At 37.3% G+C, this 23,884-nt stretch overlaps 1 protein-coding gene and 1 long non-coding RNA gene across 11 annotated transcripts in view; one reads left to right on the top strand and one right to left on the bottom strand.

The window, feature by feature from the left end:
- Nucleotides 1-17,739, top strand: part of LOC143681536 (uncharacterized) — a 499,706-nt gene extending 481,967 nt beyond the window's left edge. Inside the window, exons 7-12 of one of the 8 annotated variants that reach the window (XR_013174698.1) lie at nucleotides 6,196-6,411; nucleotides 7,494-7,543; nucleotides 9,000-9,318; nucleotides 9,663-9,837; nucleotides 12,581-12,654; nucleotides 17,340-17,728. Coding sequence is in view for 1 of the 8 variants with exons in the window: in XM_077158643.1 (XP_077014758.1) it covers nucleotides 7,494-7,543; nucleotides 9,000-9,085 (136 nt within the window). In the remaining 7 variants the exon portion in view is untranslated. Of the gene's footprint in view, nucleotides 1-6,195; nucleotides 6,412-7,493; nucleotides 7,544-8,999; nucleotides 9,322-9,662; nucleotides 9,838-12,580; nucleotides 12,655-17,339 lie in introns of those variants that run through there. The other 7 variants (XR_013174696.1, XR_013174694.1, XR_013174701.1 and 4 more) reach the window with 7 other exon arrangements.
- On the bottom strand, nucleotides 8,213-23,719 carry LOC143681538 (uncharacterized). 3 transcript variants are annotated; one of them, XR_013174724.1, is made up of 3 exons: nucleotides 23,592-23,719; nucleotides 21,307-21,425; nucleotides 8,213-9,818 (listed from the first exon to the last, which is right to left on the bottom strand). It is a non-coding gene; the product is annotated as an uncharacterized LOC143681538 (long non-coding RNA). The 3 variants fall into 3 exon arrangements; XR_013174725.1 differs by lacking the exon at nucleotides 8,213-9,818 and adding an exon at nucleotides 16,413-17,429; XR_013174726.1 differs by lacking the exon at nucleotides 8,213-9,818 and adding an exon at nucleotides 18,042-19,059.
- Nucleotides 23,720-23,884: the final 165 nt, after the last annotated feature.

The following is a 23,884-nucleotide window of genomic DNA, read 5'->3' as shown; positions in this document are numbered from 1 at the left end:
TTAAAGTTGGAAAGTGGTTTAGAGACCGTCTATAAATACTTACCAGAGAAGTGGAGTTGTTCAGAGAAAGGTGTGCATGAAACCCGTGTCTCTTTCTTCCCAGCCCAGCTCTTATCCCATTACTCAACGCTGCTTTCCTCCTTCCGTTCTTATCTTTAATTCTCAAGGGCAGGATTAAAACAAAAACCAGCACAGAACCAGCATATAGCTGTTTAATGCCTTCATTAGTGGAACATTTTCGTTATTGTTTTGTTTCTTGACTATTGTACAAGATTTCCTCTTCCCCTTTTCTTGATAATGACCTTTGTCTATGGGAATGGATGTGTGATTCTGGCTGGACCAATTGCAGTATTTCATATTGTTTTGATTATATGAGGGATGGATTATGTGACCCAAATGGGGCCAATTGATTTATATATAAAGCGGTGGGATGGGGGTGAAGGGAGAATGAACGACAAAAAAAAAAAAAAAAAAAAAAAAAACCCAGATCTGAAGGTGAGTGTGTGAGTTGGTGTCAAAGCTACTCTCCTGTGGATTCTGGTTGTGTCCACAGAATCCAGTAATGCCTGAGCCCAGCTTCTCCTCTCAGGAACACGGGCCTTTTATCACTTTAGTTATTTGAGATGCCTCCCAGTCGCATGCAGCTAAGAGTCCTGCCTGGTAGGCTATTTTAGTGTCCTGAAGAGATTTGAGACAGCCACCAGAGTATCTGATTTTCAAGAGACTTTGTCAGTGGCTTCAAGGGCTTTTTATAGTCCAAGCTGCATTCAAAATCACCATAGTCTCACCAAATATATTCATCCTCTAGTGTACATATAATCATGTTTTAGTTTTCAAATATGTTTTCCGACTAGACCAGAACATGAGTAGTAGTTTTCCTTGGAAGCACATTCATAATGGTCAAAAAGTCAAGTCCAGGGTGAATGGCAAGTTTGGATGGACAAAAAATGTGAGAAAGGGTTTGGAATATTGGGTGCAGCAAGAAAGGCACCCTTTCCAAGGTAGACTTGGGGGCGAGGTGCCCTGTAGAACATAAAAATGCTGTGTACCTGTGGAAGCTGGGAGGAGTTTGTTGGGTGATGGGGCATCACCAAAAAAGAGGAGACTAGCAAACGAAGGGCCCCCATAGGTTAACTTGGCTTTTCTTCTTTTTTGCTCTGAAGCCATTTCCATCTTCATTTCAGGCCACTATATCCCCCTGTACCTTCATAATTATTTTGAATCTTAAATTATCCAATACTGCTTTACTCAGCCTGAGCAGAGATAGGCAAGGACGCTAACATCATGTTCTCAGGCCTTTCAGCTACTAGATACCGAGAACTCTGTATATATGTTGCCCCAAATAGCATTTGTCCGTATTTGGCACTTGATGTGTACTACACCAGAGTCTCAAAATGTCACCAGCCATATCATTCTTATACAGCTTCTTCTTTTTTTTTTTTTTAAAGGAAAGACAGAGAGAAGGAAGGAAGGATGGAAGGAAGGAAGGAAGAAAGGGAAACATCTTTAAACATTTTCTTGTTTTATTGTATTTTGTTTTTTTGTTTTTGTTACATGGGCTGGGGCCGGGAATCGAACCGAGGTCCTCCGGCATAGCAGGCAAGCACTTTGCCCGCTGAGCCACCGCGGCCCACCCCGCTTCTTCTTATATGTAATGCTTTGAAAGCTTGTGCTCATGAAAATAACATAACAAAAGGCCCACTCTATTTTGTTATGGGTGATGGAATTTTATTGTGCAAGCTATGTTTTATCTATTTTACTGTAGTGAGTCCAAGTGATGCTGTCTAAGGCTTTAGCCTATGCTGTTTGGAGCATATTATTATCACTTCTGTTAATATGCATGATTTACTGCTATCTTGAGGCAGACACTTTATGAACTTTAGTCTGATAAAAGCAGACATTATATATGATTTAAAATGTGCTAAATTCTTCAATTTAGCTTAAAATATTAGAGTTATTTTATATCTTTGTGAGGCTAATTAAAATTGCATAATGGTTATGAGTGTGAAATTTGGTTTTCATTAAGGCCAAACTTTCAGGAAAGAAAGGACATATGGTCATTTAGAGTTAATTTAGTTAAATAAGAGAGGGTTTATTTCCCCCTTAATCCAAAAGTGAAAAGACGTATTAATGGCCATTCACTTACTAGCCTCACAAAAACACACATGCATACATGCACACACATTTTACACACAGACATACACCCAGACACGCATTTGCACACCTAAGCCAAGGAGATAGAATTGTCTAATTCTTTTCTTTCACAATAATCATGTGTTCCCTTTCCATACATTGTTTGGATTTGTTCTGTTTTCTCCCTTAAACTTATACTTTCCTGCTAAAATGGACTGTAGCTAAAGAATGGATATAGACAGGTGAAATTAAATGGATGTACTATTTCTAGGATATTTAAGCTAGGTGAACAAGATATGGATGGCTCTGAAGTCTTCCTTAATTTGGCATTATTTCTTAGGTGGAAAAGTAGCTGATATTTGAGTGAACGTGACTAGAAGTAATGTGATGTTCAGCTATACTTTCGTTCATGTGCAACAAAAGAATTAAAAAAAAAAAGGCATTTTAGTTTTCTCTGCCCTTGTAAGAAAAAGAAAAGTGTTTTCCAGAATTTTCTTTGGCGTTTTTTGAAGCAGTATTATGAGAAGTGAGAAACAGGACTTGGGAGCTGAATGTGAAAAGGGGGAAGAAATAAGTGATGGAATGTCCCTTGGGGGTGGTGACTTTTGGAAGAGTTGGTGGTGGAAAGGTCTGCTGGAGAATGAGGCGTCAGTGAGTAAACACCATAGCTTCTGGATGTCTAAGAGCTGGAGAGAAAAGAGATGTGATTTTGCTGCATTGCTATAGGCTGTGAATGATATCTTTTAAAAATGTTCTTTCAGTAGAGTCAAGTAATGATTCAACTATTGAAAACAACTTTTGATTGATAGACTCCTTCTATGTGAAAAAGTCCCTGGCTTATATGTGGCAATTTTAATTTTATGTGAGTTTTGGTTTTATTTTTATATTTTAATTCTTTTATCTTACAGAAAAGAAGTGAAGGTCATTTTAGAACTTTAAAAAAATTCTCTTTTAAATAGTAAGTTTATTTGCATTGTCTTCTCTATTTCTCCAGTTTTGAATTCCTTCTTTTAAATTTAAATCTCTCTGCTGACTCTTTTCCCTCAGCCTGGAAACACATTCAGGACTTCCTTTACTTATAATGTGCCAGAACTTTGAGAGGGCTCTTTGGATGCAAGGTGCTTCAGAAGAAGGAGGATTTACAAAGGAGGTTGGACAGTGGCAATGAAACACAGCCTTGAGAGCTGCCTGACAAGCTGGTGGCTGGCTAGCCCGTCTGCTTCCAGGACCTTGTTTCTCAGGTCTCTGCTTCTCTCCATATATCAGCCCAGCTATCTCTTCAACCATTAATGAGAACTTATAACTTCTGCTTCATGACATCTTCTGTGGGCCACCCCATCAAGGCCTCTCCAGTCTTTTCTCTCCACTCCCTGCTCCTCATCACCCACAATATGATTTCAGTTCCCAATATTCTCCTGAATCTGCCTTTGAAAGTCTAATTCATCCCATGGTTCTATCTTTTAAGTCCACAATCTCTGATGCTCAGAATTGCATTCTCCTCCCTGAAACTATACCCACCTTGTCTTCTTCTTTCCCTCTTCTTCTTCTTTCCTTTCTTAACATGTAGCTATTTTCCTAGGATTTTGTGTTGATTTCTGCAGTTCTGCTATCTCCATGTACCCCATGAGCAAGGATGATAAATGTATATATTTCTGGTTCATTTGTTGAGTCATTCATTCACATATTCATGCATTCAGCAGCCTTATCATTAGGTATTGTGATAGATGCTAGAGATACAGGAGTGAAATCACATCATTCTTGGAAATAAATTAGCCTAAGTGTCATAAGGCTGATGTGGGCTGTTATGTAAATTGAAATGGGGTCCATAATGGGAAACTGATTGACTCAAATTTCCTGCTTCTAAATTCTTGCTTCACACCCCACCTAATGGTTATTGTCATCTAAATGATTCTAATACTGAGCTCATATACCTTCCCATGTCCCTTTCCTAAAAAAAACCCCAACCTAACATTAGCAGATTCTTATAAATATCACAGTAATATCATTCCTTGTTTCTGAAGGCAGATGATGGCTACGATGAGACTGTCTAGGACAACTGATTTGTCACCATGGCCTGTAGCTTTTATGTCACAATATCTTATGAATTTTCTATTTTATTACTTTTTGTTGAACCACCATTGTAGTGGTCTACCCTCTCTATTATTCATCCACAACATTGATGCATGATTTGTTGTCCTAAAGTGGAGCTTTGGTCAAATTACATTCATACTCAAAAACTTTAGCTAATACTGACTCCTATTCACCTAATTGATCCACATGCTTTATTCTTGCTTATTGATTACCTAAGTGAATGAATGTGTGCATAAATGTATACATGGAGGAATTTCCCATGCTGACTTTTCTTATGCGTTTCTTTTCAAATTAGGAATTTCCCTTCTATGTCTTATACTAACTTAGTTTCTTTTATTTTACTTTAAACTTGTTTCCCTCCTTATTACCCTTTAAAGAAGTAAATCTATTTATTTCTCAATACATTTCTGGCAATTTTAGGGCCATGATTGATTTGAAAGTGGCATGGCATTAATTGTGATCAGCTATAACAAGGAATACTCAGGTCCTGTTATTTAGTTTGATTTACTTCTGGTGTTTTTATGTCATTATAAAGAAGGAATCGCCTCTTTTATTACTGGTTCTTTTAGTTTCCTGGCTGCTAAAACAAATACCATACAATGCATTGGCTTAAGAACAGAAATTATTGGCTCACAGTTTCAGAACCTAGAAGCCTTGCTTCCTCCCGTGCTGATATTGAATGGTTGGTTGTCTGGCAATCTTTGAAGTCCCTTGGCTTTTTCATCACATGGGATTGCACGTGGCAGCATCTTCTCATTTCTCTTCTGGGTTCCATTGACTTCCAGCCTCTGGTTGCTCAAGAAGGTTTCCTCTCTGTGTCCAATTTCTTTTCCATATAATGACTTCAGCCATCATTCAGCCTCATTTAGCTTTGGTGCACCTTAGCTAATAACATCTTCAAAGGTCCTAAATAAAGATGGGTTCATACCCCCAAGACCAGGGGTTGGGAACGGAACATGCATTTTTGTGGGACACATGATTCAGTTGCTAAGAGTTAAATATAAACCATATGCTCTCTAGAGTCCCCAAAACATTTTCTCTTGTTAGATATCAGGTAAACAAATAATGACTCAGAATTTTGACTGAATCTACCCAGTTGTTAATTAATTTTGTCAGCAAATTTCCTGTCATTACTTCCATCCATTATACTGTGCTTGCTTCTATCAAAATTCTTACTCTCATACTCACATGAATCATTTTGTGATTATAAAATGTGTAAATGGTTAATCACATCCTGTTGGCATAAATGTCTTTATTCAGTGTAGAAATTAAAAAACTTCATAGGGTTGTACCCTTCATCCATAATATTCTAATTTGTAATTGGGCAGCCACTTTGAAAAGATTCCTGATTTGTCTAAAGAAACTTTTTAAAACAAAAAAATGCCTTCACCCCTGCTGTAAATATGTTATTGCAAGAAACTAGAGAGAATCTAAAACAGCGTATTAAGGGCATTTCAGTCAGACCAGTATTTCTGGGTTGATGAATAAAGTCTGACTCTTAATATATTCTACAGATGAACCTTAACATTCCTTTCATGAATAAGAAGAAAAATTCTTATTTAGCCCCTAAAGTTATTTAGGTTTTCTTGAACACAAAATTGAATCCTCTGATGTTTAATCAAAATTGAGTAGAAAATTACGATTGTTTGATTCCTACAAAAGAGATATTTTTTTCTTGATCTTTTTATGTGTACATAAATTAAAAATTACTATTATTTCAAGGAAAATTTTCAGGCATCTCAAAATAATACAATGGCATAAAAATCACAATGCAGAGTTCAATTTTGCAACAATTTTACAAAAAGCATAATCATAGAAATTTACTTTTATATTCTGTGGAAGTAGTTGTATAATCTTTAAGGCAAAATAGAATTCCTTATTTTGAGTTCAAAATGCAGAAAATTTGTATGAATATTGAAGAAGCTTTCCCACACATTGTGAAACATCTAACAGCAAATTTTCCCACTGTAGTAATAAAGTTCTCTTCAGAAGAAACAAGAGATAATTTGTACTTGGGTCACCTCCATTGTCGGTTGACTGTTACAAGCTTTACAAGATATTTAGAATCCAAGGTCTCCTAAAATTCTGGATTTCTGTTTGATCTAAGAGCACATCAGAATTTCTAAGAACAAGTAAAGCAAAACATGAGTGGCCACTTGCCACAAAGACCATGATATCACAAAAGAGGTAATTTTCTTTACTTTTCCTTGGGAATTATATGTTTACCATGACCTTAGTGTAGAATATCAGATTTGAAGATGGGCTTAATGAAAAGAGGATATTAATAATCTGAACATTGTAGATTTTCTCTTTTTTAAGGGTGAAATATGTGTGTGTGTTTAGAGCAAGAATTGAACACTAGAATAGAATATTAGAATTTAAAATAAATGGAGTAAAAGATCCTATGTTTATTATCCCTAAAATCATTTCAGGAGTATGCCCTACCTGCAATAAGTACTCAATAATTTATACACTCTGTCCTGGAAAGAGTAATTGTGCATGTTGGCCTCTGCCTACTCTTCTTCCTCAGTCTTTGAGGAAGAAGTCTTAGAGGTGAGCCTTACTCGAGGACATGAGGCTTCCTCTCCTTCTCCACATCTGATCTGGACATCCCCCACCTCCACGTGACAGGAGATCTGTCCCTGTTAAGACCTGCCTAGGAGCAGGTGGGAATGTCTGCCTCATTTGAGGGTTAAGTTTTAGCAAGTCCATTTTGCCCTTAGAGTTAAATCAACTCCTTCCAACTCTGACTCTATCAATAATAAAAATGATATTTTTTCTTCTCTCTCTCATTGTCTCTTTCTAGTCTCAACTTAGTCAGGTCTCAGATGTGGAGGAAAAGGTTCTTTTATTGGGGATCTTCTCTGAAACCTCAACAACTAGCTTTTATTTTCTATTAATTTTTAAATTATACTCTTCAATAAAAGTTCACTTGAAGAAACTTCTCTGCTGCTTTGAAAAGGTTTAAAAGCCATGTCATGCTGAGTCCCAAGAAGCAAAAGATGCGTAGTGGTTTGGGTAAAAGGATGTTAGAGAGCACAGGAATCCAGTAAATTGCAGTGCCTCTAAAGCAGATGAGAAAAATGGAAGGTTAATGAAATAGACTGAGGTAATGAGAACATGATCGGCTGAGATGATGATAGTTCAGTCATTATTTCATTTACCATTTGCGCCTCACAACTACTCATCTGTAACATTCTATACTATTCATCATTATTTTGTCAGTCCTTTATGAATTCTTTTGTTTGTTTGTTTATTGATATTTTCAGGCTGTGGAGGGAGTGTAGAAGCTACCTGGCATATGAGGAAACACCCACTGGTAATTTGCCTGTCTCAATTCCAAGATAGTAGCATTAGTCTTTTTTTTTTTAATGCAATTTTATTGAGATATATTCACGTACCATATAATCATCCAAAGTGTACGATCATTGTTTTACAGTATCATCATGTAGTTGTACATGCATCACCACAATCCATTTTTGAACATTTTGATTAGTCTGAAAAAATAACAATAAAAAAAGAACAACCAAAGCATCCCATACCCATTATCTCTCCTATTATTTGTTTATTTTTTGTCTTTATTTTCTTTCTCATCTGTCCGTACACTGGATAAGGGGAGTGTCAGTCACAAGGTTTTCATAATCACATGGTCACACCATAAAAGCTATATTGCTATGCAATCATCTTCAAGAACCAAGGTTACTAGAGTACACATTTTTTTTTTCAGTGTTAAACAGTTATTCATTATTATTAAAGATGTTTTTGGAGTTTTTTTTGGTGCATGGTCTGGGAATCGAACCTGGGTCTCCCGCATGAAAGGTGAGCATTCTATCACTGAACCACCCATGCACCCTTAAAGATGTATTATTAAAGACAGTACTACTAAAATATTTAAATTTCTATTTCAAATATAAAAATCTTTAACATAGACCATGTATGTATCATATTGATCATAATATTTGTGTTTTTTTAATATTTTTATTGACCTCTTCACACAAATGCATTCCATACATGGTGTACAATCAATGGCTCACAATATCATCACATAGTTGTATATTCATCATCATGATCATTTTTTAGAACATTTGCATCACTCCAGAAAAAGAAATACAAAGAAAAAAGAAAAAACTCATACATATCATATCCCTTATCCTCCCTCTCATTGACCACTAGTATATCAACCAGATTACAGTTTAAAAGTATCAGGTATTTCCCTGTAGCTACTCCAATACACTGAAACCTGAAAAGGGATATATATGTAATGTATAAGAATAATCTCCAGAATGATCTCTTGACTCTATTTGAAATCTCTCTGCCACTGAAACTTAATTTTGTTTAATTTCTCTTCACCCTTTTGGTCAAGAAGGCTGTTTCAATTCCATGATGCTGGGTCCAGACTCATCCCCAGAAGTCATGACCCAGGTTGCCAAGGAGACTTAAACCCATGGGAGTCATATTCTACATAGGGGAGGGCAGTGCGTTTATCTGCAGAGTTGGCCTAGAGAGAGAGGCCACAACTGAGCAACAAAAGAGGTTCTCTGGGGGTGACTCCTAGGCATCATTATAAGTAGGCTTAGTTTTTCCTTTGCAAAAACAGGTTTCATAAGGGCAAGCCCCAAGATCTAGGACTTAGCCTATTAATTGGGTAGTTCCCAATGCTTGCGTGGATATCAGGAATTCCCCGGGTGGGGAAGTTTGAAATTCTCACATTTTTCCCCATATCATTAGTTTTAATGCTTTTTATCAATTCACCAACAATTCAATGTATTTTCTAGGTCCTGGATACTTCGGCAACTGCTGGGGACTACAGAGTCATGGCTGTAGTTATATTGCCTTTTGGAATCATATGCATTTAGACTGAAGATTCACTCAAGTGGTGCTACTATTCCTTCCTCTTCCATGTTGGTCTGAATTTGATGCATCTTTGAAGAATGCTCAGCTCAAATATATATGGAATGAAGTGTTGCTTCATATCGGGAAGCAGGACCAAGTGGGATAAGAGAAGAACTGGATTTTCGCTTCCTACATTAAAGAAATTTCAGGATGCCCAGAACACTTTAATTCACACTTGTTGCATCCTATTCCTTGCTTTAGGTATTGACTGTGTCTGGAAATAATGCTACTATGCCTCAAATGAACTAATCAGACCTATAAACCTCCATTCATAGAGCTTCTACATAGGTTTAAATTATGAGATTTGAAATTATTAAGTAGTCTGGCCTCTGTGTGAAAATTATTCCTTAAGAGTCATTATTTCCAATTCAATTTTCTTGTTTCATAGAAAGATAAAAGGTGAATAGGAGAAAAATGGTTGCAGAAAGAGGTGGTGAAAGGAGAAACTTTTGCAGTTTTCATGGAAGGCCAGATTTGACAGTACTTACAGAGGAGAGAGAGGGGTGTCCTTGCTGCTGGTACAGTACTTATGTTTTTTTTTCCAGCTAAGCTTCACTCTTGGCTCGAACCTGTGCCTGGAATTCTCCCCTGGAAACACATCCTGTACACAGAGAACCCCAAGATCATCCCAGGAATGCTGGCTCTTGGGAAACTGAGAAACTGAGGAAGGCTCTTCACAGGAAGTAGCATTTAACCTGGATCTGAAAGAATGAAAAAGATGTGAGTTGAACACTCTTTTTATCAACTTTTTTATCAATTTGGAGACTTCTCTAACTTTTACAGAGTGTGAGATGGTGGTGGCAGGAAACAGATCGGAGGAGTTTGAGGAGAAAGAGAAAATGCAGGCAGAAGAGGCTATTCCCTGAAGCAGTGACATGCTTTTGTGTGCACTCAGGTGCTTTATCTGCATGCCTCTGTAGCTCTTATTACAGTTACAGGGAAGTTGGTTGATGTGTTGATGTGTCTTGGGAAAGGCACACTACCCACATTTTAGTGCACGTGCAGTGCTTTAGTAGTGGATCTGGTGCATAATAGGTGCTCACTCCGTGTGTTTGCTGCTTTTTTTTCTTTTGGCATGGGCAGTCACGGGGAATCGAACCCAGGTCTCTGGCATGGCAGGTGAGAAATTGCCACTGTGCCACCATTGCCCTCCCACTCTATGTGTTCTTAATGAAGAAATCAAGACTCTTTGTTCATGTTTCTTGGCAGAACTGGCTAAGTACAATAAGAACAATAAGCAAATTCCCCCAAATTCTGACTTTCTGTGTCCAGCCCCTTTACCCTTCCTCTTCTCATCTTTTGCTTACTTTCAGGTACTGAGGCTTCTGCCCCATACAAAAAAAAAGTTTTTCTTTTTTTTTTTTTTATCAGACTCACTTCGTTTTTGCTTGAATATGAATTCCACAGTTTTACCCTCAAGTCATTTTAGATCTTATTGCCATTGGTTAATCTCAGGGTAATTTCTGTTAGAAGAATGTTAAGCATTGGTCACTGGGACTTAAGGGTAAGAGAATGATGGAATCACCACCATTTCATTGGAGCAGAGTGCTTGGGTTCCTGGAATGACCTATATAAGCTAGGCAGTTGCCCCTGCTATGGCTGGCCTACTTAGTGAGCACAGGCGTTAATATATGTGCTACCCTCAACTCCAGTACCCACTTCCTGTGAGCTCACCCAAAACATTCACTCATAATCAACTCATATCCTCAGTTGGTTTGCAATATGAGCCTCTAATTTACTGCTTGTGCCACCTATTTTCCTGCTTACTATTTACTTACTCTGACCAATCTTAACTTTATCATATGTTTCTTCTTGCCTTCATGTCCTTGATTTAAGAAGAATATATATTTTTAAATTGCCTGTTTGACAGAGAGGTGTATTGTGTCTAAAACCTAAATTTTCTGTAATACATAATCTAAATCAACTTCTCTGGATAGCTTATTTAGATAACCAAACTCCTGGAGTCTAGAATGGGGACAAGGTCTTGTAATTCTCTATAGCTTAATATAATACCAGGATATATTTATATCCTGGTATTATATTAATTTATAATTTTATATAATTTATATATTATATACATACATATATAAGTATATATAACTTATATACATACATATATACATACATATATAACTTATATATAAGTTCCTTATATATATATGTATATAAGGAACTTAGTTAAATTCTCCTCTCTTGGAAACCTTGGTCACTGGGACTTAAGGGTAAGAGAATGATGGAATCACCACCATTTCGTTGGAGGACTCCTGAGAAAATAGGCCAAACTCTAGATTTTGAGGCTTTCTCTTATAAAACTTATTTCTGTAGGGGAGAAGCTGCAATTACCCATAATAAGGCCCAAGAGTTGCTTCCAGGAAGCTCAGATGTGGCCTTTCTCTAAGTCCAACTCTGCAAAGGAAATCATTGCCCTCCCCACTACCTGGTACAAGCCATCTAGGAATGAAATTCTCCCTGATAATGTGAGGCATGACTCCCAGGGATGAGTCTGGCCCTGGCACCATGAGACTGATAGCACCTTCCTGACCATAAGGGAGAAAATTATAATAAAATAAGGTATTAGTGACCAAGAGAGATCAAATGGAGTCAAGAGGCTATTATGGAGGTTGTGCTTGTGCAAGCTTCAATTAAATAGTGGTTTGCTAAACCCCAATAATATCAGTCTCAGTGACTCCTAAGAACACCTAGGGCTTGAATTGAGATTCTATAACAATTTCACGTGCTAGGTTTGCCTTCTGGAACATGTAATTCCCACTGGGTTCCTAGATTAGATAAATCCTGAAATTTAGAGGGACCAGCCTCTCCAAGATTATCAGCAAATTATATCCTCCTACCCTTTAGTCTGGATACCCCTTCTCAACATGAAAAAGAACAGGCATTCCCCAAAGATCCCTGTAGATTGGAGGAGGATTAAAGGAGAAGGAGGAGGTATAATAGTGAAAATGGGATTTAACAAATGAGTATGACTGCTAAATCACTATATTAATATTCCTTCTAGCCTCCAGTGTTTTGAGGCAGCTAGAAGGATAAATCTGAGATGATTGCATAGAAGCCCATGACAAACTCTGGGATCTATTCTGTAACTATTTGTTGAAATATACTTTGAAAATTATCATTTTTCTTTCTTTATGAATAATATATTATACAATAAAGAAAGTTTAAAAAATTACCTGTTTGGGGGACTCTCTGGAAGATTTAAAAAAAGATTTTTTTTCAATACCCTGTTTGGGAGACTGAAACTGAGTTTTTACTGGCTAAGCTTAGACTGAATTTTCCTATCTATCTAAAGCATGTATGCATTTCATTAAACTCCATGAAACCAGCCGTGTTTGAATTATTTAAAAATTTCATAAAACCTCTGATTCTGGTTAGAGTTTTCCCTCCCCAAAATGCATTCAATTTCACCCTAGTTTTTTGCTTTACTTGTCCTGTTTGATGTTATCTGCAGGAATCCCTTGAGGTTTTTAGACTGCTGGGTTCACTGCCAAGGGTAAACTGCATGTTCACTAGCTATGTTCTCTGGTAAGTAAGTGAAAATGTGACTGTGTGTTGAAGTGAAAAACAGAATATCATCCCTCCCCCACAGCTTCTCCTTCATATGATTCCTCACAAACACAGTTTCCATCCATATAAGCATTTCTACTTCAAGACAGAGGCAACATCCTTGGTTACCCAAATGCTTAGCCAGCTAGATATTCATGTGAAAAATGAAGCTCTTACCTGAAGAATGTCATATAATAATATCCTACCATATGCAAGGAACACCTAAATTATGTTATGTTGTGGTTTTGTTGAAGCTGTAAGCTTATTTTCTCAGTGGCATGGAAAGACATATTGTTGAACATGAAGATGGTGCAAAAAGAAAAGATAACAAGGAATAAAACTAGCTAGGTATTAAAAGACTGAAGTTTCTGGGCCTTGGGCTCTGGATTTGCATCCAGCACTGTAAGTCAGCCAGCAGGCTCTATCTCTACCATGGATGCCGTGGATTCTGGTTCTTCTATTGGAGTATTTAATAGCACATGGGCTGTGGAGTGGGCTATGAAGTGTGCTTTTTTTTCAGCTGGAGCTCATGTTATTTGAAACATACACTCACACACAAATGTGAAGGCAAATATCCACTATTTCCTGAGACTACCATGAGGGAAAACACCAGTAGCTATGGTGAGGAAAAACAACAGAGTTCCTGAGAATTTACTAACTAGACATCAAGTTATATTTCCAAGTAACTTAAAATATAAATAACACAACTCTTATCATCCTTGAAAAGGCTTCAGTAAAGGAGAAGAAATACTGAAGCATCTAACAGTCAATAAATGTCCCCTATATCTAAAATGTTTACCTGAGGAGAAGCAAGTTAAAAGAAGCAACAATTAGTTATGACTATAAATCGATAAAGTGACGAGTGCTTAGAGAATCCTCATATGTCCTAGCACAGTAACATATTGTGTTATTATGGGAGTGTTATAAAAAATATAGACATCACCCCTCTCCTCAGGGCGTTTAAAATTAAGTTGTAAGGGATAAAACTTGCTTGACATAAGAGAGTGTATCGTTAGTGGCTAAATTGTGACGTTCATCTAATAAGTGCTCTAGTGTTTCAAAAGAAAGGAAGAACATCAAGTAAAGAAGGTGTTTTATTATCTTGCAGCAAAGCATTTATACTTGAATATATTTCATACCAATAACTAGTATGTAACAAGGATCCAGGTAGGGCTACATAACATTCATTTATATTGGTTTCTCCATTTTTCATGATAAGGCCACATCTCTCTTGTGGAAAACTTTGCTAGAGTTATCCTTCTTAGTCAAACAAAAGAAAAGTAAGCTACCCCTTGCTTTGGGGAATAGGTATAACCAGGTCTTTGGTTTGACTTAGCAGACTGTACTTCTCACTATGCCAAGTTCTTGGGCTGTGGCAGACTGCAGCCAGTGAGGAGGAAGACTTAATTTTCATAAGGAGTCCTCAGAAGAAGAAAATATTTTGGGGCGAACAGGGGTGGCCCTGACCAAAGTCTGCTGATAGAAAAGGGTGCGGTTTCCTATCAGGAGCTCCCCAGGAGGAAAGAGTGAGACCTGGCTGGTGACCCGGGTTTGGTATCACTTAGGGCCTAAGCATTTCGGGGGAGGACTGAGTCTTGCAGAACATGAGGCTGAAGCTGGAAGCCATTTGAGAATTCCACCATTCTTGCTGTGTTATGTTTTGGGGGACACAGGCGGGGCATGCAAGTGTGGACTAAAAGAATAATAAATGTGAAAGTAATATTTACTTTCTGCAGTTGGAAGCTTGTCAAGGATAGCAAAAAAATGTCTTATCTATACTTTCATTTGCTAGTATGGTTCCCTGATGAGTGCTGGTTAATATCCCTCAACCCTTGTTATTTATTTGCCCTTACAATAGCCCTTTCAAGAAGTAGGCATTTGTGTACACATCTGCATGCATGGGTGTATTTCCACTAACATGAACCCCAATTCAAATAAATACCAATTTTCAAATAATAAAAAAAAAAGAACACACTTCACAGTCTACTCTGTAATTCTTTCAATTAAATAACTGTGGCAGAGGGAGCCTAAACTCCATGGTTTCTACCATAACCACAGAGCATGTTGCCTGGTTTGCAGCATGATCTGGGAAATCCAAAACAGCAACATCAATGAAATCTAGGAGTCTTTTAAGCACTATTTGAATTTTCCACTCCCCATAATTCCTTCATTTTTGTTTTTCTTGTCATCTTCACATCTCTAAGCGTGAAGCTCCACTCTGGTTTATGCTGTCTGACCTAGCAGGGGCATTTTGAGGCAGGGTATGAAGAGCTGCAGTTCACCGCTCGCTAATTCAACAACAGTGTCAAGTGAAAGCAATCAAAGCGGTAGTGTGAGTGGACTGGTCTGGCTTTCCTGTTCTCTTTCTTTGTCAAAGGCTTGGAAGTAGGACTGACTGCTTTGAACAAATCCAGGTCTTTGGTTTGACTTTAGCAGGACCCTACTTCTTTTTTTTTGTTTGTTTATATTGCAGCAAAGCATTTATGCTTGAATGTATTTCATACAAATAACTAGTATGTAACAAGGATCCAGGTAGGGCTATATAACCTTAATATATATTGGCTTCTCCATTTTTCATGCTAAGGCCATATCTCTCTTTCAGAAAACCTTGCTAGGGTATATTTCACGAAGGAGCTGTTGGACTTCTTGGTGAAAAGGGCACTGTGATTTTGAATAATTAATTGGAAGAGGAGAAAAAGAAGAGAGAGCTGAGACCTAAATGTATACTAACTTGCTCAAAGTGTCAGGCATTACAGATGATGGTGAAACCTAAGTCTCACAATAAATCAGTGAGATTTTCAACATTGATGAAGAAGATGAAGTTCAAAAATAGTTAAGTCCTTCCCTCAGGTTAACATGATCAGAAAGTAATTGAACTGAGTCTGAGACCAGGACCAAATTTCCTTCTCTGAAGGCCAGTGTAGTGCATTTTTGACTCTCATGGGAAGACTTTATTAAGATGGTCCAGATATTGATATCATTCATCAATATATAAGGGATTTGAGTAGATGTGTGCATATAATCACTTCAAACAAAAATTACTTTTTTTCAGACTTAAAAAATGAGGTCTAGAAGTGTAGGAATGATTATGGTCTGTTTGTTGGGTACTATGGGGTAAAGTCCTAACTACTCAGTAACTTTCTAGGTCAGTTTTAGACAAGTCATATAAATGCTCAGGTTTTAAAATAAAATTTAAAAAAAGAAGAATGCAATTATATTACCTCTGTGTCTTTTTTCCCCTAAATTACAGAATCCCTAAACTTCTGTAATCGTTAGGTTTCTGCTCTGTGGTGACTTGCAGAGTTGTACCCCAGAAAATCATGTTCGTAAACTTAATCTATTCCTGGGGGTGTAAATAAGAGCTCTTCAAGATATTACTTAAGTTAAAATGTGGTACAATTGAATCAGGTTGGCCTTTCATCCACATAACTGGGACCTTTTATAAGTAGAGTGAGGGTTAAACAGAAAAAAGCTGCAGAGAGCAGCTAGAAGCTCAACATCAATGCGACTTGGAAGAGAAGAGAGAAGCCAGGAGAGGTGGCCAGGTGCATTGCCATGTGACAGAAAATCCAAGGACCAAAAATGGTTGGCAGCCAGAGGAGGGGGTCACAGTCTTTGGGCAGAAAGTATCACCTTAATAATGCCTTGATTTTGGACTTCTAGCCTCAAAGTCATGAGCCAATAAATTCCCATTTTTTAAGCCAATTCATTGCATGATATTTGATTTCGCAGCTAGGAATGTAAAATATACCCCTACACTATTGTTGGGGAATGAGCTGAATTGAATTTATTGAACTGATGTTCTGAAAGAAGGCTTTGAAATCCAGGCATTTTTATTGTGAGCATGGAAATGATAAGACAAAACCATCATTTAATCTAGAAGATCAACCTGGTAAGAACTAGATTCTGATAAATGGCTACATCTGAATCATCACACCACTGTGTGGGGCAAGTTGTTTTAGGAGGTGAAGTTTTAAAGTCAGTTATAAGGGTGGGGATATGGTGCTTCAGGAAACCAACATCTTATAAGTACAGATGCTATAATGATGTTGACACTCCTTCCCTGTGCCTCCCCATATGGAAAGGAAGTAGTCTTCCCAAAGAACAGTAAAAATTCTATTTTATTTTGGGTGTGAGGTGGCCACAGCACCTGGGAAAAATATGGATCCAACCACAAACTGACTTTTAAAAATCAAAATCATTACTGTATTTATTCTCTCTGTAACCCCCTATCTCATGCATTTCCTCTTTACTTTTAGAAAAGAGAATAAGGACTGTTGATTCTCTTTTCCCCATTCACTTTAAATGGTCGCCAACTGTGAATCCTTAAAATGTAGATCAGTTAAAAAATGTGGGTCTCAAAGAAAGAGAAATAATAATTGAGAAGGACTTTCCAATCGGTGTGTTGTAAGCTCTCAGGAGTTCCCATTAGTAAAGAGAATAATGCTATCATTCTTGATTTCTGCTCTGCGAAACAGTGGATCTATAAAATACTGATAGCCAGATGAGTATCTTCATGAGTCCATCGCACAGCTGGACACTGCAAATAGATAACATTTGAAAATCTCATTCCAAGTGTATTATGGTTCAAAAACATTGATGGTGAAATACAATAAGTATTGAAGTATATAAAAATGATGCTAATTTTGTAAATTTGCCTCCAGATGAATGGATCAGCAGATCGATAATTTGCATTCAACTCGAAACTCTTATATGGCATCTCAGGATTGTTGTCATCTCTTCAAAATCAAAGGCTGAAAAGGGAAAATGTAATGATGATCATTTCCAAATTGTCTTTTAATTTGTTCAGATTAAAGATTATCCATGTGCTCAATGTATTATTTTTAGAAAAGTATGAGCAAAGAGCAGCCTGAAAACTCCCTTGCCCTAATTTAGAAACAGCATACAAAAACTATAAAAAGATACTTTTTTTCCCCCAGAGAAAGGACTATAAGCATTGGTTTATGGAAACATATTTGATGTTATAATTATAGTTAAATTTTAATCTACTATTTAAAGTGCATGCATATGCTTGCATTTAGTACCCAAACCAAAAATAACAAAATGTGCAATTTTGTATATACTTCTTGAAGAAAGGCATTATTTCTCATATAATTATTTAACTGCAAATCTTAAGTAGCATATCTACCAGTTATATGGAAAAAAAAGTTGAAATTTGTCTTCAAATATTATGAATATTCTTAAATGATACTTAAATAAATGTAATATATTTAATGATTTACTGATCTGATTGTTATAAGTTAAAACTGTATATTTTGTCATATACTACATCAAAATTGTGAAAAGATTTTTAAAAAGTTACAGATGGTTTAAAAGATCACTCTATTAAAGGTTTAAGAGTCAAAATTTATTGGGGAACTCAGGTCAAAGCTGTCACTTTTGAGGCATACTAAAATAAAGCAAGAAAGAAGATGCAGATTCCCCCACGTAATAATAATAATAATGTTTATCATGTAACAATTTTTCAGATAATGGGTTAAAAAGCTGCTATTACAGAAACCTCCCAGGAGATCAGGAATAGATTAACTATAAAGCTGCATAAAAGAATAAGTCTAAGTTCACTACCCTTCTTAATTTGGGAGGTAATTGGCTCAGGACCATTTTTCCAGCCCTGACTCATGTGCAACATTCTTTCCTCTGTGTGCCTACACCACCCAGCCTTTCGATGAAATCCAACCAATGTAGGTGAAGCTTTTACTAAATGCCAAGCATTGGGCTACATGTGGTAGAGAATAACTGCATCCCTAACACACAAAAACAGTCCATGGCTCTAGGGAGCCTGTAACCTATTGTGATCTGACATCACTTAGCTACCACTGAGGGCAGCATGGTTTTCATCCATTTGTCCCACAATCCCACAAGGGTTCTCCGCGGGCCCTACCATTGTGTTTGGCACAGTTATGAATTTGAAGGAGAATGCTAATGATAATTATATCAACTGCAATAAAACCTTACATGTATCTCGTCCTTACTGTATGGCAGGTATTATTTTAAGTGCTTTACATATACCTATTACCTCATTTAATCCAAACATTGTATTTGTACCATAGCCATTTTAGAAATGAGGAAATTGAGCAGTAACATTCCTACTTTCAGAAAATCTATCATCTAGTGAACAAGCCAGAAAAGTAATGATAATTAACAATATGGTGTGAAGTACAGAGTGTGATGAGAGTAATCTCAAGAGCATCTCATCTAGTTCACATAGAGATACTGTCGAAACACCCTGAGTGTGCTGAGGAAGGACGGCACATCTAAGTTATCAGTCCATTCACAGCCTTGAAACGTTTTCTTGGGGTGCACGGGTGGTTCAGTGGTAGCACGCTCGCCTTCCATGCGGGAGACCTGGGTTTGTTTCCCGGCCTATGCACCCAAAAAACAAAAAGAAAAACATATTCTTGGCACATTGAAGGACTAATCATCTATTTTTACTAATCAATTTTAAGGATTTTATTTTGTTACTTTGCAGGGATTTATGCTTTTTGTTTGTTTTTTACATGGACAGGCTCTGGGAATTGAGCCTGGGTCTCTGGCACAGGAGGCGAGAATTCTGCCACTGAGCCACTAGTGCACTGCCCAGGATTTATGTTTTAAATCGATGAAAAATTGTTGCTCAACAAAATATTTTAAAAATAATAATAAAAACAAAATGTGAACATTAAGTCTAGGACATCAATGATTTTAAATGAGATAGTTGAAACTAGAACCTGTTTTTACTTTCAGACAGAATCACAAGAAGAAGAAAATGAATTTAATAAAGGGTTACTCTTAAAGCTCATAGAATGATTTATTTTTGTAGTCCATCATCTAGAGTTATTGTGGATAGTAAAATGTAAGGATATTTACAGAGCCCAACCCCATGCTTGGTGTTCAAATTGTACTTGTGATATCACCCCTACCTATTTCCTAAATAAATTGTTAGCTTTCCCTGGGTGACTTTGAAACTTCCTTTAGAGGCTGAAGCTTCCACAGGGACTTGCTTATTCATTCTGTCATCGTTCTATTAATTCAGTAATGAGACCTTGCCTCCCATGTTTTCGGCAGTGTTCTGGGCCCAGGGGAACTACTACTGAAAAGAAGCCCAGCTTTGCCTTTGGAAGTCCAGAGGGCAGTGATAAGCAGTAACTGAGGGCTGCGCAGCACACAGGGAATGTCACCTGGCCGGCCTGTGGCATCAGAGGAAACTTGAGGAACCAAGGCTTCCACTGAGTCCTGAGGAGCGGCCTGAGCCAGGCTGAGGAGCAGAGGGCACCAGAGGCAGTGGGCACAGCACGGGCACCTCTCCCTATGGTGACACGTGTGTCCTTGGAATGGTGTGTTGAACCACAGAGTGAAATCTGGGTAATCGGAATATTTACTCCAGAGAGGCCACATTATTGTGCTTTCTTCGTGGCGTTTTGATAAATGTGTACCATTGAAGTATTTCTCAAGAAGGATCCTTTGGAAACTTTTAATAGTGGTTTTGACTAATAAGCAAGGAATCTAATGTCAAAAATGAGGCAGAGGAAGTGATCACATGAAGGGGAAAGGAAAAGAGGAAGAGAATCTGTATAAGTTACCATTTAGCATGTGGTTAATGCTGCTTTTTGCTTCATCGTGAATTGAAGAACCCCATTTTGCCCCATGCACCCGAGCACAATTGAATTCTCAGAGAGAAACCAGAGTAAGAAGTGCTTGCTTTTATTATGCCACTGTACCACATTCAGGATTCAGTACTGAAACATACCATGACATTGTTTTCTTTGGACCCCTGGATTAAACAGATGTCAGCTTGTAAAAAAGTGTTTTAGACAGGAAATTGTATTAGAGAAGCAGTTTCTAAGATTCCTTGACATAAAATTCCCACAGAGGAAACAGAAGAAACTGCTTTGGGAAAATGTGATGCACAAAACCAAAGAAGAAGGAGGCACACTTACACACTTGCACACAAACACATGGAGTATTTTCACACCCCAAGAGGGATTTCCTAAAAACAGGCTTCTGCTCTGAAAGATCCAAGCCCACATGTCTATAGGGCACCAAGCCTTTTGAGGAGAGTTATGATAGTTACGCATTATATTGCAACCGTTGAAGAAGATACAACATGTCTTTCAAATGTGCAATATTACATTTTCTGTAACTGGATACAGCATAATTTAGAAATTTCAATGCTCACATTGTTCCTGTCCACTTAATAGCTAAAAACATGACAACTATGGTTAGCAAGTAACCAATTTAGAAGTTTTAGCAACTAAAGAAAGAATATATATTTTCATCACCACACAAAGATTTATGCTAGTGACCCATTACTGAGATAAGAAAATGTTCTCAAATACGAAAACTGGGACACTTGGAATTCAGAGTTTTTTTTCAATGCCTCGGCCTCATTTTCAAGGTTTCCATTATAAGATGTATCTATACTTTTTTTTTTAATTTTGTAAAACATACGAATCTGCAGATGGAGAAAATTAAGTGCTTGTTTTCATTGAGTCTGTCATTGGTGCTGTCTGAGAATAAATAATTGATTTGTAATTTTATTTTAGAAAAACATCAGCAATTACATGCATTATTGGGTTTTGATTAGATTTTAGAAAGACGTTATTTAAAATTCAATAAAGAAAGAAAACTTACCACAAAAATTAGTTTTGTTTGAGACTCGACTAAGAATGGAAATTCTGCCTCATTGTAAAATTAGCCTGCATCATACAGAATGCGATTTTCTTTCTCTAATTGATTGAAGTAGGCATCAGCTGAAGAGCTATAGGAACCAATCAGTGCTCGTGACTTTGACAGGAGGAGCACATGTAACTGTGGAGTCTATTTTTTATTCTTAATTTATGCTTTCATCTCCTCTGGTCCTTTACCCACCAGATGTGTATGGCAGCTGGCAACGGATGCCCCGTTTCAGCTGTGACAACCCAGACTATCCCCAGATATTACCAAATGTCCCCTAGGGAGGGGCTGGCAGTAAAAGTGTCTCTAGTTGAGAACCACTGCTTTAAATGGAAAATGAACATTTCAATACTTTGTACCCACTCACCATTCTTTTTAAAGATGAAAAAAATCTCAAAGCTCTAAGAGCAACAAAAACTTCATCTCAATTGGTCAAAGGCACCACAATCTACACAATCATTTGCCATAAGATTTAGTTACATTTGCTTTGGGCTCCTCACCCAGGCCTAGAGATTTCTCTACTATAGAGCACTGTCAGAACCTCAACTGTGTATGGAGTCACAGTTTACTGTCCTAGATCTTTTCAATCCCTGAGCTGTTTAAATTCAAAAGCTGTCTTCTGACATAAATATCCTTTTAAGTCTGTGCTCCCTGGATTTCCTCTGGCACTTCAGGGTGACATTTAGATATTTAGTTTTAAGGAACTCCCATGTTCTTAATCTTGTTAGTTGTTTTACAGACTTTTTTTTTTTTTTTTTGTCCTCCTCTTCCCTGGGATGTTGTTTGCTACAAATCATTGTGTCACTGTTTGGCTAAAAGCATTATCCAAAAGGGATTTTTCTAGCAAATCAATATCAAAGTTTAGGTGAGATCATCATAATTTGAGAGCTGGCATCTTCACAGCCTGAGGGGCTCTTTGTGTTAAATCTCTTGGTTTTGCAGGTAAGACCAGCTTGGAGTATTGAAATGCATTAGTAATTGGTATCCTCATAGTTCTTTGCATATGGGTGTTACACACTAAGTTATGAGTATGGAGGTGGATTTAAGGCAAATATTGGAGTCTCAGTCTTAGACAGACACATCTAGTCTAAATAGCTTTATACACTGATGAGAAAACACTGCACAAAGTAATTCAGAAAAAGTTTAGGAAAAAGGATGCATTCAGAAAAAAAAAAAATCCAAACTCCAAACTGAAAAACCAGGCCAAGCAAGAAAGACGCTATCAGTCCGGATAAATCCCATTCAAAACACTGAAATAACACAATGATCTCTTAAGAGAAAATTATATTCATTTTTCAAGTTGAGGTGAACAAAATACAAGGAAGTGAGTTATCACGTATTCCCTGGAGGATTCTAAAAACAGTGCCTGACAGAATTTTTTAGAATTTGACATTATGCCCAACAGAGAAATTCGGGTGTCTTTTTAAATTAAAAGGAAGAAAAGTGTAGGCACAAGAGTGTTTGCTACATGAGAAAACCGTGGAAAATAGGAAGTAGAGAACATTTTCCTGATGAAAAATGATCTGCAGATAACAAGGCTGTCTATGTAAGGAGATTAATAAAGAGGCTAAAAGAGCATGGAGAAAAGCCATGAAAAATCCCAAAAGATCTGTCAGAGTTACTTAAACAGGTATCACAGAGGTCTGTGGTACATGACAGAACAGGAAAACAAGAAACACAGACAAAATCCCCTTCCAAGACCTAATCACTCAACTACTGCACATGTCATCTCAATCCCCTTAACTATGTAATAGTCATTGCACTGCAAAGCCTCCAGACATAGAAAATGTGATTACACCTATTTTATAATGCCAAGAATAGAGCCAAATTGCCTAACTACCTCTACAACCCAGTAAACCTAGTAAAGATAAAGTGAGCCCCAATTATGACTTATGAATCATCTTTAGCGGTTACCTCAGAAATACACAAACAAAATTGTGTGCTTTCTAATACCCGAGGGTCGTGTATATGTGTGTACATGCACACATTTGTGTGCATGTGTGTGCGTGAAAAAAAGGCTGGGGGTGGCAACTCCAAGGTGTAGCATTAAGCTTTGGATAGTACAACAAACCCAGATGAGACTGAAAGTTTTCAGTGAGTAACTAAGAACACATGAAAGAGTTATACTGGAGGACAGAAATCACAATTTCTCTCAATGTTGGCAATTGCACTTTTCCTTGTAAATGAAAAAGAAAGTGATAAAATAGAGAGTTTTAATCAGTTAGGAGAAACAATGATCTTACCTCGAACAATTCTAATAGTGTACAAAAAAACAGCCAGGAAGAGGTTGCTGCAAATAGCTCAGGTGAACTCTTCCCTGTAAGACACAATGCTGGTGACAGTGGTGCTGGGCTCTCCATTATGAGAAAGAATAGTGAGTTCTGAAATTTATCTAGTCCAAGTGGGGGCAGTGATAACATGACCTTCATTGCTACTTCTTCTGCCGTTTGAGGAGGAACAGTTTATACTGCAGTATAATACTGATAAAAAAAATGCTGGGGGAAGGTGTTCTGTCAGAGGTGAATAAATATCACTT

Source organism: Tamandua tetradactyla, chromosome 4 (genome assembly GCF_023851605.1).
Source record: "Tamandua tetradactyla isolate mTamTet1 chromosome 4, mTamTet1.pri, whole genome shotgun sequence".
Classification (NCBI taxonomy): Eukaryota; Metazoa; Chordata; class Mammalia; order Pilosa; family Myrmecophagidae; genus Tamandua; species Tamandua tetradactyla.
This window is presented reverse-complemented; position numbering and strand designations above follow the sequence as displayed.